We start from the raw sequence: 17,576 nt of genomic DNA, 5'->3' as shown, positions 1-17,576 counted from the left end.
TTTATATAGGTCAAATCCCCTCCTAGACTATTTGCACCTGGATATTTGCTGCTGCAAGTGGAAATCAATTTCTGTTCTCTAATAAACTTAACTTTTTATCGTTCTCAGAACAAAAATAAAGAGCTGCAAACTGTTTTCAAGAAGGGTATTGCTCACATACAAATAGTAATCTGTATGTTGTGACACAGTCCCAAATTGGCCACAAGAACAATATTTTACTACCCTGTCCTCTTTAGTTTTTTCTTGTCAGAACATTCTTTTATTGCCAATTATATACATTAATTTGTTTTGGCCTAACTCAGTTGTAATATGCTGCAGGCTTCCATAATTTGCTCTTCTCAGAATAGGGGGTTCCTTGCTAGCATGAAAGAGAAATAAGCCCTGGGCCTGAGCTCTGCAGACTTATTTGTCAGAGTAACACACCACATTTGCCAACTACGATACAGCAATATATGTTCTACTGCTACAACACTCTCATCTTTGAAAAATATCCTGAACCTTAAAGTGTCCAGCCAAGCTAAGTCATGTTAACAACCACTTCATATTTTACTAACGGGTCTGGCATTAGTTTTGTAACAAATGAAAAACTGAACCAAATGGAGTTTGTTTGGTTCAACTTTCATTCATTGCAAAACAAATGGGTAAAAGTGGGTTCACACTCATCCTCAAGTGAGGGAGCTTATCTTCCTTGGCAGAAAATGGTATCTTCCCAGCGGCTGTCTCCTGTGATTGGCCCCCCAGCTCCTCTCCTCTCACGACACATCTCCGCTCCCTCAACCAAAACAAACAACAGCACCCCACAAATTAAAAATGGCTCATTCTAAAGATCAGACACCACAATATTCAAAATAGCCGCTTTACAAACGAACTGCTTTATATCTTTTTTTCTGATCTACCAAGATACTGCCCTGTTTGTTCCTGCAACCCCCACAGGACCATCAGCGCTCTCAACATTTTTGACCCACCAACATGTTTCCTGAGCAAAACTCCATTATAAGTAAGTGCTAGCATATGGCTACTTCAGGTTTTTACAGCTTCTGTTCCCCAGTCTTACATACTTTCAAGACAAAATTTAAAAAATCCTTCAGTAGCACCTTAAAGACCAACTAAGTTTTTATTTTGGTATGAGCTTTCGTGTGCATGCACACTTCATCAGATACTTTCAAGAGTGCTGCTTCTGAAAATGTGCAAAAAAATGAGAGCAGTTACTGCAGAAAGATGTGCAGAGGATTTCAACTTTAAAGCCAAAATCTGTAACAATCCGGCCATTCACAAGAACCTTCCTCCACGAAACGTACTCCGCACAGGTGTTGGCTCACATTAATAGTCACCCTCAGACATCTGTCCACACAAAGCAGATGGTAATAGGCTTAAACAGAGAAGTGCAGCATGTAGGATTGTGGCCAGGATGGCTTCCCTATTCCATCTGTAGGGCAAAGCTGTTTTCTGTTATTAACACACATCCTTCTCCCCCTGCCCTTTTAATCCATACTTGGGAATGCAAAGAGAATTGAAAGGACCTCACTTCATTCCTTTACTTGTCACGGAAACTGATACCGAGCTGGTTTGCGTCTCACACTGTGCCAGTTTGTTTTAAACCATGGCTTAATCTTGAACTTGCCTCCTGCCCCCAGCAAAGGATTCCTTAATCCCACAAGGCGATGTGCACAGCACGAACAAGCCCCAGCACACAGCAGTAGTAAGTCCATAGCTGCCAAGTCTCCCATATTCCCCGGGAAACCCCCATTTTTCCAGCCGTTTCCCGCTGGCAGCCCGGATTTTAAAAACCCCTGTAAATCCCCTGGATTCCTACCGGCCCGGGGAGGCTCATTCTGCGCATGTCTAGAGTCTCTGGACATGCGCAGAAGCGATTTCCGGCACTGCGCCCATTTTGGAAATGGGCAGAGCATGCGTAGAAGCAACTTCCGGTGCTGCTCTGCCCAGTTCCAAAATGGCCTCAGTGCGACTTCCGGTGCCGATCCCAGATTTTTTGATCTGGGAGTTGGCACCTATGAATAAGTCGTAAGTGCACCAATGTTGGTTCTTGGGTTCTTGGCTTACTGTTTGTGGCTTGCTGTGTCATGCAAACCCATATCGTAGTTTGAAGCAAACAAGCCACAATCTGGGTTTGCATGACATGGCAAGCCATACTGTGACCTGAGCATCTGTGGGAGCAGGATGAAGCCAGGTCAATGGTTTCAAACAAGGATTGGGAACCTGTGGCCCTCCATATATGGTTGGACTATCACTGAGCACTGGCCAGGTTGGCTGGAACGGATGGGAGTTGAAGTCTAGAGGTCAACAGGTTCCCCACTTCTGATTTCAAAAATCTACAGCCTAGTGTGACACATGAAAGGGGCCACTGCATGGGGGGGGGAGTGCTGTTTTGGAACATGGTTGAAAATTCTTAGTGCTAGCCATGGTTCAATTTCAGAAATGTAGAAAATGTCAGTTCCAAATTCAAATAGAAACTTTTATTTCATGACTCATGATATTGTATATATGGGGCGGGGAAGGGTTGGTGGTGAAGGCCCATGTTACAAGTTTGCACTCACCCCAAAATGATGCTTGGACCCCAACTAGGTGTAAAATGGGATGTTTAAATTCCCTCAGTGAATAGGTGTTTGACACATTCCTTTCTTTAACCTCTCTCTCTCTCTCTCCCCCTCCCTCCCTCCCTCCCTCTCTCTCCCCCTCCCTCCCTCCCTCCCTCTCTCTCCCCCTCCCTCCCTCCCTCTCTCTCTCTCACACACACACACGAATGTTCGCACACTTCTGGCTTTCCATGTCAGAGGCAATTCCATTACAATAGTATATTTTGCAGAACCATAGATTATTATCAGCATCTATGCACTGAAGGACTGCTGAATGTCAAACTCTGTTTAAGCACTCAGAGATTCCTATAATATTTTGGACAACCACAAAACACTTGTTAGAATCAAGAACAAAACCAGAAAGCTATTAGCATTTCTGACTGCACATTTTTTCAAAGTCTGCATTAGAGTTAAGGGAAACTGAACTTAACACAAATAGTGCAGCCAGAGTGGCAGCTGCAGCTGCAGCCATCCCAACCCGGTGTCCAAATAAAATTCAATTGTAAGACATAAGGATGCTTTGACACAGCTGCTGGGAAGCCACTTAAAATCATTAAAAGGTTAATTGAGAATCATTTAAAAATAAAAACATGCTCAGATATCATCCAAGCATGTCCCTTTTATCCATCCCACAACAGCTAGAAATAATGGAAGTTGGTAACTTTTCTCTTTTTGCAGTATCATTTGCATTCCTAGATGGTCAAAGTTATTTTAAATCTGTTGTATACTTCATTTTTAGATGCAAAAATGATCTGTTTCAAAGAGGTGCACTCACTGGACCTGTCTGTGGTTCTTGATAAAATTTCAAAACTTCAAGAGTTACCTGCAGCATGTGTACCCCAGGAAAGTGCCCCTGGTCCTACACATGCAGGAAAAAAATGTCAGCTCAAGCCAATCTGCAATAGTAACATCCTAAGCAAATAAAATCTGTCCTAGTCTAGGTGCCACATGCACCAATCCAACACAGCAAACTTTTTGTGTCATCCGAGGGCCTTTAAAATGAAGCATGTCGTATTCAGCCTGTTCCCTATGCTACATCAACCTAAGCCTTCTAAAAAATAACCACTAGACATGTCACCTGCTCAAATCCAGTTCAGACACTCAGCCAGCCCCAGAAGTCCATGAGGCTACTAGCAAGATTGTAACCCAGTGAGGATGGGATGGAGACACAAATAAAACTGGCACCCACCAATAATGCCTGTTCACATGACTACTGTGAATTGTGAGATTGCAGAAATCCCCTTTGAAGATGATGTTGGAGTCCACCAAGCATCACATCTGATGATGGACATGAGATTCCTCTAGTGACTGCAGTTATAGTTGGCACATGATTCTATGAAAAAGGGTTAGTTGGCAGTCCCAAGTGCAAATATACAATAAATTACTGCTGGCAACATCAGCACCTTGTACCAAGTGTTTTGCCTAGGCTAGGTTTATGATGAAATATGAACAATGGTTTCAAATTCAATTCAAACAGTAAATGTCACATTTTTGAAAATAGTTTTCTTATTACTAGACTGAACAGCAGAAGCCTTGCACTGAAGTTCTCTATCAGTGGCCTAGTTCACAATAAGCCATTCAACAAAGTATGGTTTAATGGGAATGAGAAGCACACTTTAATCTATAGTTTAATGTTACATGCGAACTAGGCCATTATCTTTATAGAAAGTAGGAGTTTTGCAGCTGAAATAGCGAGGACTGGGTTTCAGGTAAAGCTAGAAATAATTAAGCCAACATACAGTAATATCAAATAACATCAGTTTATATAATACAGTATTATATACCTTTTCTCCAACTTCACCTTTGTCACCCTTCAAGCCATGTTCACCCTGGTTTTGGGAGCAATGTAAGAAGTCAGTAGCATGCAGAACTTCTAAAACAACCATTTCAACATATTTCAACATATTGAAGCAATGAATACTGCTTCACTCACTTCTTAAAAGAATTACAGAATATATTTTGACTCATAACAATGATTGAGATGGGGCTTCTAAATATACAAAAAGCAAGCCTCAAAGGACCTTCATCCCTCAATGTTTCCGTGTCGCCTTTATTGATAATAATGTTAACGTTCTGAAACATTTCCCTTTTATTAAAGCAGGGAAGCTAAAAATATAACAATAAAGGTTTGCGTAGAATAACTCGCCATTTCAAATCTAATATCCCCATGATGTACCTGACAATTGCAAGTTAGATAAAAAATAGCTTGGACCATCTTTATATTTAACAAACTGAAAAGAGGCCTGCAAACCTTAACACTTCCTTAAGATCCTATACATCTGAGATGTATAGACAGAACTTACCACCTTATGTCCTGTTAAAGTACCTCTGGGTGGTTATAATCTCCAATAGTTCACTATTTCACCGATCCTATTCCCTTTTGTTGTGTTCTCAACAGTCATATGAATGCCATGCACAGAAACAATCTGACTTAATAGCTAAGATCACCATTTTACTATTCATGGTATATAAACCACTGAGTGCTATTTCTAGCAGCAGACTTTTTATTAGCAATGGAGTAGCTGAGAGACAGGCATTTTACTGCCTTTTTGCTTGAAAATGGTCATTCAAAATAGCCACCCAAGCTCTTATTTCCTGTAAAACAATGCTTCATTGATAGATCAGAAAAAATAGGGGTTAACTGGAAAAATTATTATATAGTATAAGCAATAGACACACATAAAAAGATACACATAAAAAGATGCACATATACACAGAAGTTAAAGAAGTTTGTTTAATTGTTCCAAACCTGGAAAATGTTATAGATTTTAAACAAAAATGCCTACATATATTATAAAGTTTTCTTGGGCAAATGTGAATAATTTTTTAAATATTTTAACAGCACACCCAGTCTTATTGATATTATGTGTTCTCGCAACAAGTAGAACATCTTGCTTATCCAGAGATCGCAAGCTGAGAAAATGTAAATGCATAAGCCTGGATATTAAGGTGTATGTACAATATCTATTACACTAGAACGAAGAGGCTGTGTGGTTTCAAGACTAGTTTGTGGAAGCAGTGTTTGAATGCATCTTATGAAAAATCACAATATGGAAAGTTGGATAGTCCCTCTAAATGTGGGAAATATTATTATTTTTCTATCAATAGATTCACTAATATAAAGTACTGCACAATAATCATGACCTTTTAATTATCAAATACTGTATACACAAAACATATTTTGTCATGTTCAATGCACATTTCTGGTGCTTAAAAGAACATTATTACTCTACAGGTTAGCATCAAACAATGGGCCCCATGTATTTAAACACCATTAGACTGGAAAGAAGCCAACATTGTGTTTTCCTTCTTGCTATCCCTGGATCACCTTTCGGTGTATTCATCTACTTATATTTGACCTTCCACCAAGCAGTTTAGGATACATTTTATTGTCACAGCAACCCACTGAGTTTGATCAGAACATGGGGGATTTTTGCAGCCAAAACCAACATTCTACTCTTGCTACTTCTGGAAAACAGAAAGGAACAGAATGAGAGAAATAAGAAACACAGAGCTGCAATAAATTGATATAAATCGGTTCTACCTTTTCACCAAAACCACCAGGAGCACCAGGAACACCAATCAGACCATCTTCTCCCTGAAGCAAATTATATATAAACTGGATTATCCATCAGACATTAACTAACTAACTAATTAGAAACATTTTATGTGGAATTATGAAGAAATGATAGCAAGGTTCTCCATTATCCTATCTTACTTATTTAGATACCTGTATAACAATTTGATGTTTTCTAACCCAAATGTAATACTAAGTGCTAGAATAGTCTGGATATTTATTGAAGTATGAGCATATTTGCTCAGTATATAATATAGAATATGGTGTCTATAGAGCAGCATTCCCCAACCTGTTGCTGATCTGATGTTTGGGACTGATTGGAGTTGTAGTTCAAAACATCAAGAAGTTACCAGTTTGGAAAAGGCTGCTGTAGAATATTTAGGGCACTCTGGGCTTACATTTCCAGACACTGTCCACAATTTAAAGCTGCATGTTCAAGCGCCTCCCCCCCCCCCAGGCCCAAACTTTCCCTGCGAAAACCCACTCTTTAAAGCTCAGTTCGGCCAAACATCAATCCATGGAAAACCAGAATTGTCATTTCTTCCGATTCAGCTTTAAAGAGTGGGTTTTCACAGGGAAAGCTCAGGGCAAAATAACAAAAAACACTTGGACACAGTGTATTAAGCACAAACCTCTGCCTGGAATGAACAGGGCAAAAGGGAACTGTGGATAAGCTTGCTTAATTTGACAGTGTTTGATACACTTTGGTCCATACCTCCCTATCCATATGGTCATACTGCATATTTTTCAAGATGCAATAGAGTCCCAGTTAGTTACAAATTATCTAAGCTATCACAAAGGACATCGGGAAGCCCAGCATTTCCATGTAGGCCCTAGGAATCTGTACAGTCATTATATATTTTATATGTGATATTATTGTGCAGCTTGGAAACATCCCAATAATTTATGGCTACAGCTGAATATAATGCTAAAACATTGTTTAGAGTTACAAGGCTAAGTCTAGCCTCCTGCTGCTTTCATATGTTCCCTATCCTGTTCACATTAACCAGTTTAGCAAGTCAGAAAATTCAACCACAGGCTATGCTAGAATATAAACATTCTATATTCACTGTATAAAATACACAGATGTAGTTCAGGGATGGCCAACTTCCAAGAGACTGCTATCTACTCCCACTCAACCTCCTCCCCCGCCCCCCCAAAAATACCTGGTATTGATCTACTCATTGTATTGACCAAAATTGTTGAGCTTTTTTGGGGGAGAATTGATCAGTTGTTGAGCTTTTTGGGAGTGGGGCATCTATCAGGATCACATGATCAACCAGAAAGGCCTAGCGATTGACCGGTAGATTGTGTTCAACCTGTTGGACATTCCTGATGTAGTTACATCAACAAAGACTCACTGGTGATACACAACTTGATGTTGATGCTGGATCATTGATGGGGGTTGGAATGAGTGGAAGATCTCTATGCAGAGAGGTCTTTCCAAAAATACAGATCCACCCATAGCTGCCAAGTCTCCCGTATTCCCCGGGAAACCCCCGTTTTTCCAGCTGTTACCAGCCGAAAAAACAGATTTTTTTGTTTTTCCCCGGTTTATTCTGGTGCGGCGGCCATTTTGGAACTGGGCGGAGCATGCTCAGAAGCGACTTTTGATGCTGCTCTGCCCAGTTCCAAAATGGCTGCAGCGCGACTTCTGGTGCGGCGGCCATTTTGGAACTGGGCACAGCAGCATCAAAAGTCGCTTCTGAGCATGCTCCGCCCAGTTCCAAAATGGCGGCAGCACTACTTTTGGTCTGCTACTTCCAGTCCAATCCCTTATTTTTCAGGCAGGAACTTGGCAGGTATGGATCCACCATCCATACAACCCTTGCCCCCTCCTTTTTTAAGTCACTCAACATCTAACTTGTCAAGGGAAACACGTATCCTCCATGGTGAAAGTGAGGAAATGTGTCTATCCAACAGTTGCGAGGTGTGGGTGCTTCTGTGCTACCACTGAATATGCTTGCATTGCTTCATTTAACAAAATTGATACTAGTGAATTTTCAGAGTGGATATTTCTGTAAGCAATTAGCACTAAAACAGAGCATTCCACTTTTAAGAAACAAGTACACAAATGAGTCATGGTTTGGAATTGGGGGTGCTTTAAAACATCTTGTTTGGAGATTATTGCTTGGCTTAACAAAAACAGCATCCAACTATTCAGTAGAATCTCATGTGACCCTATAAAATGGCAATGTGGCTTTCTGTTGACCACATTTTGAGGGAATTTCTGCAGTCTCATTTTTGTCTCTTCCAGAAGAAATTCCTGAAACAAAAGTTTCTCACAGCTGCTATTATATTTTTTGGGCAGTGACCAAAAAGGTCACTAGGTTCACATTACCATTACAGAAGACAAAGGTCCATGTTGTTAAACTACTCTTTTGCCAACCCTGTCTTGTTGCATTGCTTCATGCCATACAATAGAAAATGCATTTTACCATGGTAAACCATTTCCTCTTTTTCACTCACAGCTTTCAAAAGGGTCTAAGTGATGATACTGAAACAATTTATTGTGGTGGGAAATAGACTGCTCTTTGGTTTTAAGCATGCAGTTCTGAATCTCACAGGGTAAGCAACTAGCAAAGAAGTGCTTCGGTAAGAGAGTAGTGATTACTTAAGAGTGTGGCATCAGAAAACAGGTGTAAGAAAAAAACACAGAAAATAAACTGTACAGCAGAAAGTAATATATCAACAATTCTTGGCCCTGAATGTGAAAATATGTCTAAATCTCAGGATGTAGATAATTACATCCAGTGGCATTTTCAGTGTGTTTAAATTTGAACATATGGTCATATCCCTTGTTTGTTGAGACTTCATCTTTGCATGCTATTCTTGCATATCGTTATTTCATTTCAGTAAAAATAAATAAATTTCAAAGCCCTTTATTGTTCTGCATAAATTTAATTCAGGGTCGTTGTGTTACGGGGATGTTTGTGAACTGGGCTAATAAATTAAGCAAGATGATATAAGGATCTATAGCAGGCATGTCAAACCTGCGGCCCTCCAGATTTTTGGCCTACAACTCCCATAATCCCTAGCTAGCAGGACCAGTGGTTGGGGAAGATGGGAATTGTAGTCCAAAACATCTGGAGGGCCGCAGGTTTGACATGCCTGATCTATAGGCTTTCACGCAAGCGGAGAGGCTTCTTATTCTCCTTCCTGAGCTCATTCTGTCCCCTGAAAAACTTCTCCAAAAAAATCAAGGAGTCCTCCAGAGTGATTTGTGAGGAGTTGCAGTCTGAAATGAAAATCCAGAGGTTCTGGCACTCTAGAACATGCCCTAGAGTGTCAATATGCCATGGGCATTTCTCTATTTTGATAAAGACATTTTAAGACAGCAATCACATTGCCAAATTGGTTTTGCCCGGGTCTGCAATATCTCTGCAAATTGTCTCTTTGACTGTATTGTTATAGCTGATAGAAATATGCAATTGAGTACACTTAGAATATTTTGCATCTCTTAGAAAATATTTTGCATTCTAAGAGAATATTCATCTCTTAAAAGATTTTGCAAATGAAAAGAAGAGACAGTGTACAAGTAGACTTGCCAAGACATCTTTTTGTGTTTCCTATCTGCATGTCTTTATTTTTTGTAGGTTACTCAGATGCTTGTTTCCAAAATGAATGCTTCAAGGCATTTAAAACAGCTAAAACTTGAAGCAAATATGTGTGAAAAATCAAGAAAGAAATGTTGTTCTTTACGTAACGCTGCTTAGCAGGTGGTCTCAGCAAATGTAACTTATGGTAGCTTAAAAGTCCTGAGAATGTTCTAGTAGGCTGTTAACAACCAAGTCAGTTCCGGAAAAATGTTCTTTAAACACTTGTGACCACAAATGGCCATTTCACAAATAATATGGGAGCAAATACACATTTGCCTCAAAATGTGCACACATAGTTGTTGATCCTGATGACTGCCTGTATGATAGACATTTGCATATTTCAGATGTATAACATTCAAGACACCTTTGTTTATTCCTATAAAAGGAATGTGTTTAAAGACAAACCAGTACTGCATTAACATTAACCATACCGGTCTTGCGTCAAACAAGAGTGTAGCGCTGGGGCAAAACAGCCAAGCAATCCAATTCAGAGCTTTTTAATGAAACAAGCTCAGTTTTCACAATCCATTACACAGCCCTTGCAAGGCTGATACACTAACTTTGTAAAAATGACACATTACTGCTCGGGTCCAGAAGTAACCCAGATTGTAAAAGTCGTCTCTGTATGCTAGTGTCAGTTTTATTCATTTCAATTTCAATCCTGATGAATCATTTGCTTTCTATACCTCACAGAGCGTGAATATATTAAAGGAGTCTGCAATAAATACAGAATATTGCGGAAATGCACACTCTGAAAGGGGCAGATGCTGCTGAAATAGTGAAGACTAAGGTTCTGTGAATGGAACAACAATGGTGTTATGAGTTTGAAGGGGGATCCCCCTAAACCCTAGAAATTAATAAATGGCAGGACTTTGATTATTTGGGATGTGGAAGTTAAAGAGGAATTCCTGAGCTAGCCTAGGCAAAATTACCTAGCCAAGGTAGGGCTGTTGAGAAACAATACAGCGCCATTGACAATGGAAGAGAACTGTCCTTCCCCACACCCTGAGGTGTGAACGGAAACTGGGCGTTTAGAAGGATGCCAGGGTAGCTAGGTGTGAGGTGACAGGAAAAGTGTTTTAGTAAGGTATTGTTATAGGAATTCTAAGGTCTTATATATAAACAATAAATGTTCATAAATGTACAAGGCAAACATATACATAAGTATATAAACCATGTGTCTGAAATAGTACAGCAGAACAATCTTTGACTCTCCCAAATTGACCTCAAATATTTCTCTGCGAGGAGGAAGGAAATAGGAAAAGCTTTCCAATTGTCTTTGGACTGTAGGGGTTTACACCTCCCTGTAAATACAGTCTGGCAAGTATCTGTTAAGCTGAGCACACTATCAATTCAATAAGTAAGAGATTCAGGATCTAAGTACAGTGGTACCTCAACATCCGAATGACTCGACTTACGAAGGTTTTGACTTACGGTCAGCGCATGCGCAGAAGCGCAAAATCGCGCTTTGCACATGCGCAAAATGGACGCTTCGGCAACCAAAGGATTCGACTTACAAAGAGCGCCGCAGAAAGGATTGCCTACGTAAGTCGAGGTACCACTGTATATACCATCTCAAAGGAATGGCCAGGCTATCAGGCAATAAGATAAGGCAGACAGGAGAGAAGCAACACACGCAAATTTCTGCTGGGGACCACCTCTTTCTGTGACGTATTGGGGGTGGTCTTAAGCTACAGGGTAGGCAATTTCAAAAGTCTATATAAGAGCTTGCACTCCAATGTTATGGGTTCCACTCCTCCCTCCCTGTGTTTTCTTTTAGCACCAATCTTCAGAAAACAGTGAATGAGCTAGGTCTAAAGATCGGGAATGAGTATGTGCTTGCTAATATGTTAGTTTAGAACATTATCAGACTAGATACAGAGTCAGACAGACAATTTTCCACTTCTTTTGTTTTTGAATACTTATTTTGACTAATCTTTCTACTCAATACATTCCATTATACAAGCAATTCATGCCTTGCATATTTTATCAGATTCCTTCCCCTCCTTCACGTCTTAGCAATTGGCTTTACGCTTTTACAGTGCCAATTCCAAATTTCATATAATCTCTCTTCAGTTTTAATATGATGACAATTTGTCTGTCACTTATTATGAAATAGAAAAGGCCTGTAATTTTTACTGTATACTGAAGATGATCTGCTGAGCCATAAATAAGCAGTTGCCACCTTCAAGGTGGCAAGGGGAGAGAGAGAGAACAAGATAATTTTTACACTGTATGGTATGGTTTTATTAAATGTACAAATGAAACAACACAGAGATGAGAAATGCCTTCAACGTATATTGCAATAACGCATAGATAAGCAGGGACTACTCATTAGCTCACTCTTATTATTCTGAGTTTTCCAAGTTGATCTATTGAAGAATTCACTGAACTGGTTTACTATTCATCACCTCATATTTCACCCCTCTAAGGTAAAGGTAAAGGGACCCCTGACCATTAGGTCCACTCGTGACCGACTCCGGGGTCATGGCGCTCATCTTGCGTTATTGGCTGAGGGAGCTGGCGTACAGCTTCCAGGTCATGTGGCCAGCATGACAAAGCCACTTCTGGCGGACCAGAGCAGCACACGGAAACACCATTTACCTTCCCGCTGTAGTGGTCCCTATTTATCTACTTGCACTTTGACATGCTTTCAAACTGCTAGGTTGGCAGGAGCTGGGACCGAGCAATGGGAGCTCACCCCGTCGCGGGATTCGACCTTCTGATCGGCAAACCCTAGGCTCTGTGGTTTAACCCACAGCGCCACCCGCGTTCCCTTTCACCCCTCTAGTGACCCATTTTTTGGTCGGCCATGACAAGTTTTATGATTTACACGTGTAAATTATTTTTGTTCACCTCAGGTTGTGAAATGGGCTGGGCCGCCCCTGTGTTAAGAGGCAGGGTGCAAGCAAGAGTCAATTCAGCAGCCTCAGCTTTTGTAACTGACAGTCAAGGTCCCGGCCTCCCAAGACAGGTGGGAAAATCTGATTTGTCGGGGGTTTTTGTTGTTGTTTTTTTAAGTAGCTTCTACTGTGTTTTTAAATGATAACAAACATCAGTGTTAGTTTACATACAGTAATACCTCGGGTTACAAACACGATCCGTTCCGGGTCGCAGTTCGCAACCCGAAAAGTTCGTAACCCGAACGCGACCCAAACCGCCATTTTGCGCATGCGCAAAGTGCGATTTTCGCGCGTTGCGCATGCGCAAACCGTGCACGTTGTTTCTGCGCGCACGCGCGCGGCGAAAAAACTTCCAGGTTTGCGCAGTTCGTAACCCAAATTGTTCGCAACCCGAGGTGGTTGTAACCCGAGGTACGACTGTATACTAAACTGTTTTGGTCCTCAGGATGCCAACACCATAAGACTCTCTTGCCAAACGTCCTAAATTTACTTTTGTACAGTTCAATAACACCAATTGAATTATATCACTGCAACTCGTGAAGTCAGACGCAGGAAACTCACCTTCTCACCGGGAAAACCGGGGGTGCCATTTTCTCCTTTAGCTCCTTCTTCACCCTGTAAAATAAATTGTAGACAGATTCATCAGCTTGTCCAAGTTGTTCTTTAAGAAAACATTCAGCCCCTCAAATGTTTGATTCTGCTTTATTTTTTATTCCATTATTTCTACTGAACAAGAACAGCAAAAGAGTACCACAAGCTGAGAGACAGACAGCCAAGAGACTTCCTGCTAAGTTGGAGATGGAATCAGACAAGCCTAGATGAGCTCCACACCCTAGCTGCCTTTTCAAGCTGTGTTTCTCAGTGCCTAAAAGCAAATGTACCTCTTTTGAATCCTTTTCAACCTCACTGAAGGCAGATAGGTGGCATTCACACCTTAATCTCCTTCATTAACTGTGCTAATGGGCCATAATTCTGCAGTTCCCCACTGCCTCCCCACCAGGGCCTAACAGCACTATTCCCCCAACTCTTGCTTCAGAAGAAGCAACGGAGGGTTTTCTTCTGCACTTCCCCCCCCCCAAATGGCAGCAGATTTAAAAACAATATTAAAAAATCAGTGGATGTGCTACAGATCTCGGTGGGTACAATCAACTGCCATTGGGGAACAGGTGAAACAAGGCTGGCAGAAAGGACTGGGGGAGAGAGATCATTAATATACGAGGCCCTATAGGCTGATATCAAGGCTGTTCTCACCAGGACAATATAGGATTTATTGGGAACCCCACAAATTTCATTGGCTCTCCATTGCATGTTGTTTTGGATTTATTCATTGAATTAGATATCGAGCTCCTAGGTATTTTATCTCACCACACAGGAAGGAGGTCACTCCTATAGTCTTTGCTGTGAAATCCCTCCAATTCCCCACCAAGGAAGATATTCTCAAATATGCAAGAGAGAAGGGAATGCTTGATTGGGTCGACTGTAATAATGCATACATGATGATATTCCCCAACCACCCAAAATAGGTGGTTGAGAGTTGTTTTCAGAGGTATGCCAGATGGCAAGAGACAGAAACACAAACTTTTACATTTGACATCCAGTAATCTTTTGTCTTTGACATGCAGGCCACATAAGGACCTTCCGCAATGCAGCATCAGTTGAGGACTTCCTTACGCAACACTCAGCTGAAGAGTGATGTGAAATACACCATGCTAATTTCCTTCAAACATATGGCTTGATGTTATCTCTTGGGACAAAGGCTGAACAGACAGCCTCTCCTGCCATAACATTTTAACTCTCTTCTGTTGGAATTCCCTTTGCGCTTTCTCCACCCTGCCTCCTCCCCCCTCACACAATATCTCCATTCCTTTTTCAGTTTCCTTCGATTCACTTTTAACATAAGAATTTTTGGGGTGGCGGTGGCCGCTGGTCATAATATCCTTTTCACTTTCATCATACCACCAGTCCCCTTGTCTTGCTTGCTTGATCTGCACAACAGGCTTAGAGTTTACTAGGTATGGCCCGTGAGAAATTTCATTTTATAAAACTCAGCTCTCCCTTTCACCACACACACACACACTGTACCAACCCCAGCTCACTTTTGTCCTAGTTGTTTTATGTGAAATGGATATTAACTGGAATAGGACTGTGATTATTTCAGAGTTGGTCTTTGTAGGCATGTGCAATGTTAAACTGATATAATGTAAAGGCCCCAGGATGGTTCCCTTTTCCTTCCTCCCTTCCTGGTAATGATGTTGAATGGGTACATTTCAGCTTTGGTTCCCCACAGCCTCTCACTTTTGACAGCTTGGCATGACCAAGTTTGGGGCCAAGTTTGATGGCAGACTGGAACAACCTCTCCCTTTGTGATATTGGATGGATTGGTGCTCCTTCCCTGGAAGCACATTAGGAAATTTGTGTTTCAAGGCAGGAAAGCAAGTCCCACTCCTATAATTTGAATTGTTTAACCTGTTTTATTATTATCACTTCCTCCCTTTTAAAACGTTTTTCTGAGATACCTTAATTTACCAACTGTTCTCCTTCCCAATAAGTTTTTTTTTTTTTTTAAGATCTGACCCGGATAACATGTTACAGATAGTGCTGCTAATGTCTAACATTTTTGTTTCTTCTGATATGTGAAGAATATTACCTACTTTTCGATTCCCACTGCCTCCACCTCTGCAATTTTTTACATAAGAATTAGCCTTGTCGGGCCTAAAAACGAATAGTGAATCCTGAAACTGATGGGGCTAATCTCTCCGTTGCACTCCCCCAGTGCACTAATTTTCAGAGAACACTGCTATGCCTACCTCTCCAATTTCCCTGAATTTCCTGGGCCACCTTGAAAAATACAAATTAGTGTTAACTACAGGTTTAGAGAGAGCAGAAATTTTCCTCAGTGAAGACAGCCACATTCCTAAAACAGGCAGGCATACATTATGCAATTGCTGAGTAAGTAAGGCTTACTCGGTGATCTCTCTCTCTCTCAAAAAAAGCCAAAGGGGTAGTTATCCTGCTTTGCAAATCTTAAACTTTGCAACTAGAGAAGGAAATAAAGGACCCTGAGGGTTGTTATATATTACATTGCTAGCTAAAAATTAGCAATCATAAATATTTATGACCCCAATGTAGACTTCCGATTATAATCTCACAACTGTTTTCAACATCTACAGGTGCTGTCCTATGACCATTTAATGATAATGGGAGATTTATATTTTATCCTAAATAATGTTTTGGACTGTAATACCTGTCTTCTGCATGCAACATCACAGGACTAGTTTGCCAATATTACAAAAGTACAAGTCATAGCTATTAAATACTCTAGTGAGTGAGACTATACATTTCTCTCTACTGTAACCAAAATTGTTTTAGGCGAGATTACAGTATTTTCAGATATCCAAGTCTTTGATCTCTATGAAGGTTGCTTGCAAAATTGACAAAATAGCCAATTCAGACAACACAGCAGCCCCCCCCCCCCCAAAAAATACAACTGGGCATGTCTGTTCCTTCTATGTCAAAGAGGCAGCTCAATTCATCACATTTGAATGATCAGGGCTTCAATACACAAATGCACACAGAACTAATTGACTTTCTTTTTTTCAAATTAATCAAGGTTCTATCTCTTCCAAGGCCAGGATAATGGATGCTGCTACGGAAAAATGGGAAAATAACTACATGAAGCTCATCCCAGTCCTGTCCACTGCGAAATATAACACACACACACACACACCCCAAAAAACCCCGATATAGCAGCAACAACAGAATTTACATTAACCATGGGTAGGCAAACTAAAGCCCAGGGGGCAGGAACCAGCTCAATCACCTTCTAAATCCGGCCGATGGACAGTCCAGCAATCAGGCTGTTTTTACATGAATGTGTCCTTTTATTTAAAATGCATCTCTGGGTTATTTGTGGGGCATAGGAATTCATTCATTTTCTTTCTTCAAAATATAGTCTGGCCCCCCACAAGGTCTGAGGGACAGTGGACTGGCCCCCTGCTGAAAAAGTTTGCTGACCCCTGACATTAACCTATCAGAAGCAAAGTTACTGGAATAAAGGGGGGGGGGAACCTAGTAAATTCTTGGTCTACTGTCACCTTCAGCATATAAAATCTAGAAACATAACTCCTGCAGTTAGGAGGACAGAAACAAGCACAACATAAATTGGAAATGCAGTTCTTCAAACTATAAAGAAAAAAAGTAGGGGTTAATGTTGAAAGACTAAATTGACTTTTTTTTCAAAATCTTAAGTTCACTTTCTCAGTTAGTATATGAATTCATGGACTCTTGGCATTTGATACACGCAAATATCTGTATGAAGTGCATTTGATTAGGTCGCACAGGAGGGGAGTCCACTTGTACATTGTAGATTACAAAATCCCAGTGCTAACTTTCAGTTTGCTGCAGAGAACAACTCAGTGCTGAATACAAAAGGCCACACCTGTTCCAATTTTAAGAATTTAGTGCTTTCACAAAACTATTGAAATAATATGTAAAACCCACTGTCCATTTGTAGAAGTATAATGATAATTGAACGGTATGAACCTACCATACACTACTTTTGAAACTGGAGATAAACCCCACGTGTTATATAGTACTTTCTTTAGCAAGAAAGCTTTCTGAACACTATATTGTAAAACAAATACTTTAAAGGCCACCTCATAATAGTGTTTGGAAACAATTGTCAAAGGAAGAGATTCCCTTCTGCATGTTTCACAGACTTCAGGAATTATATAGCCTGGGGAACTGTCCACTAGTGTGCTAATAATACCATATGTTTCAATTGATGAAACATTGAAGATCTGGAATTAAAGGAAAACAAGAAAGCAGTATTCTAGTATATAATATGTTTGCCTTCTAATGCATAAATAAATGTAAAAGGTTTTGCTAGTATTACGAAACTAAT

General features: G+C 40.5%; 1 protein-coding gene across 2 annotated transcripts in view; it reads right to left on the bottom strand.

Annotated features, from left to right (window-relative positions):
• The window catches only part of COL19A1 (collagen type XIX alpha 1 chain), a 175,447-nt gene that overhangs the window by 96,956 nt on the left and 60,915 nt on the right, over positions 1 to 17,576 (bottom strand). For both annotated transcript variants that reach the window (XM_035109681.3, XM_088665845.1), the window contains exons 10-12: positions 13,235 to 13,288; positions 6,139 to 6,192; positions 4,379 to 4,423 (exon numbers count right to left, since the gene is read on the bottom strand). In XM_035109681.3, the coding sequence (XP_034965572.3) occupies positions 4,379 to 4,423; positions 6,139 to 6,192; positions 13,235 to 13,288 (153 nt within the window). The remainder of the gene's footprint in view (positions 1 to 4,378; positions 4,424 to 6,138; positions 6,193 to 13,234; positions 13,289 to 17,576) is intronic.

Source organism: Zootoca vivipara, chromosome 3 (assembly GCF_965207765.1).
Source record: "Zootoca vivipara chromosome 3, rZooViv2.hap1.1, whole genome shotgun sequence".
In the NCBI taxonomy this organism is placed as follows: domain Eukaryota; kingdom Metazoa; phylum Chordata; class Lepidosauria; order Squamata; family Lacertidae; genus Zootoca; species Zootoca vivipara.
Note: the sequence above shows the minus strand (reverse complement) of the source record. Positions and strands in the feature narration are given on the sequence as shown.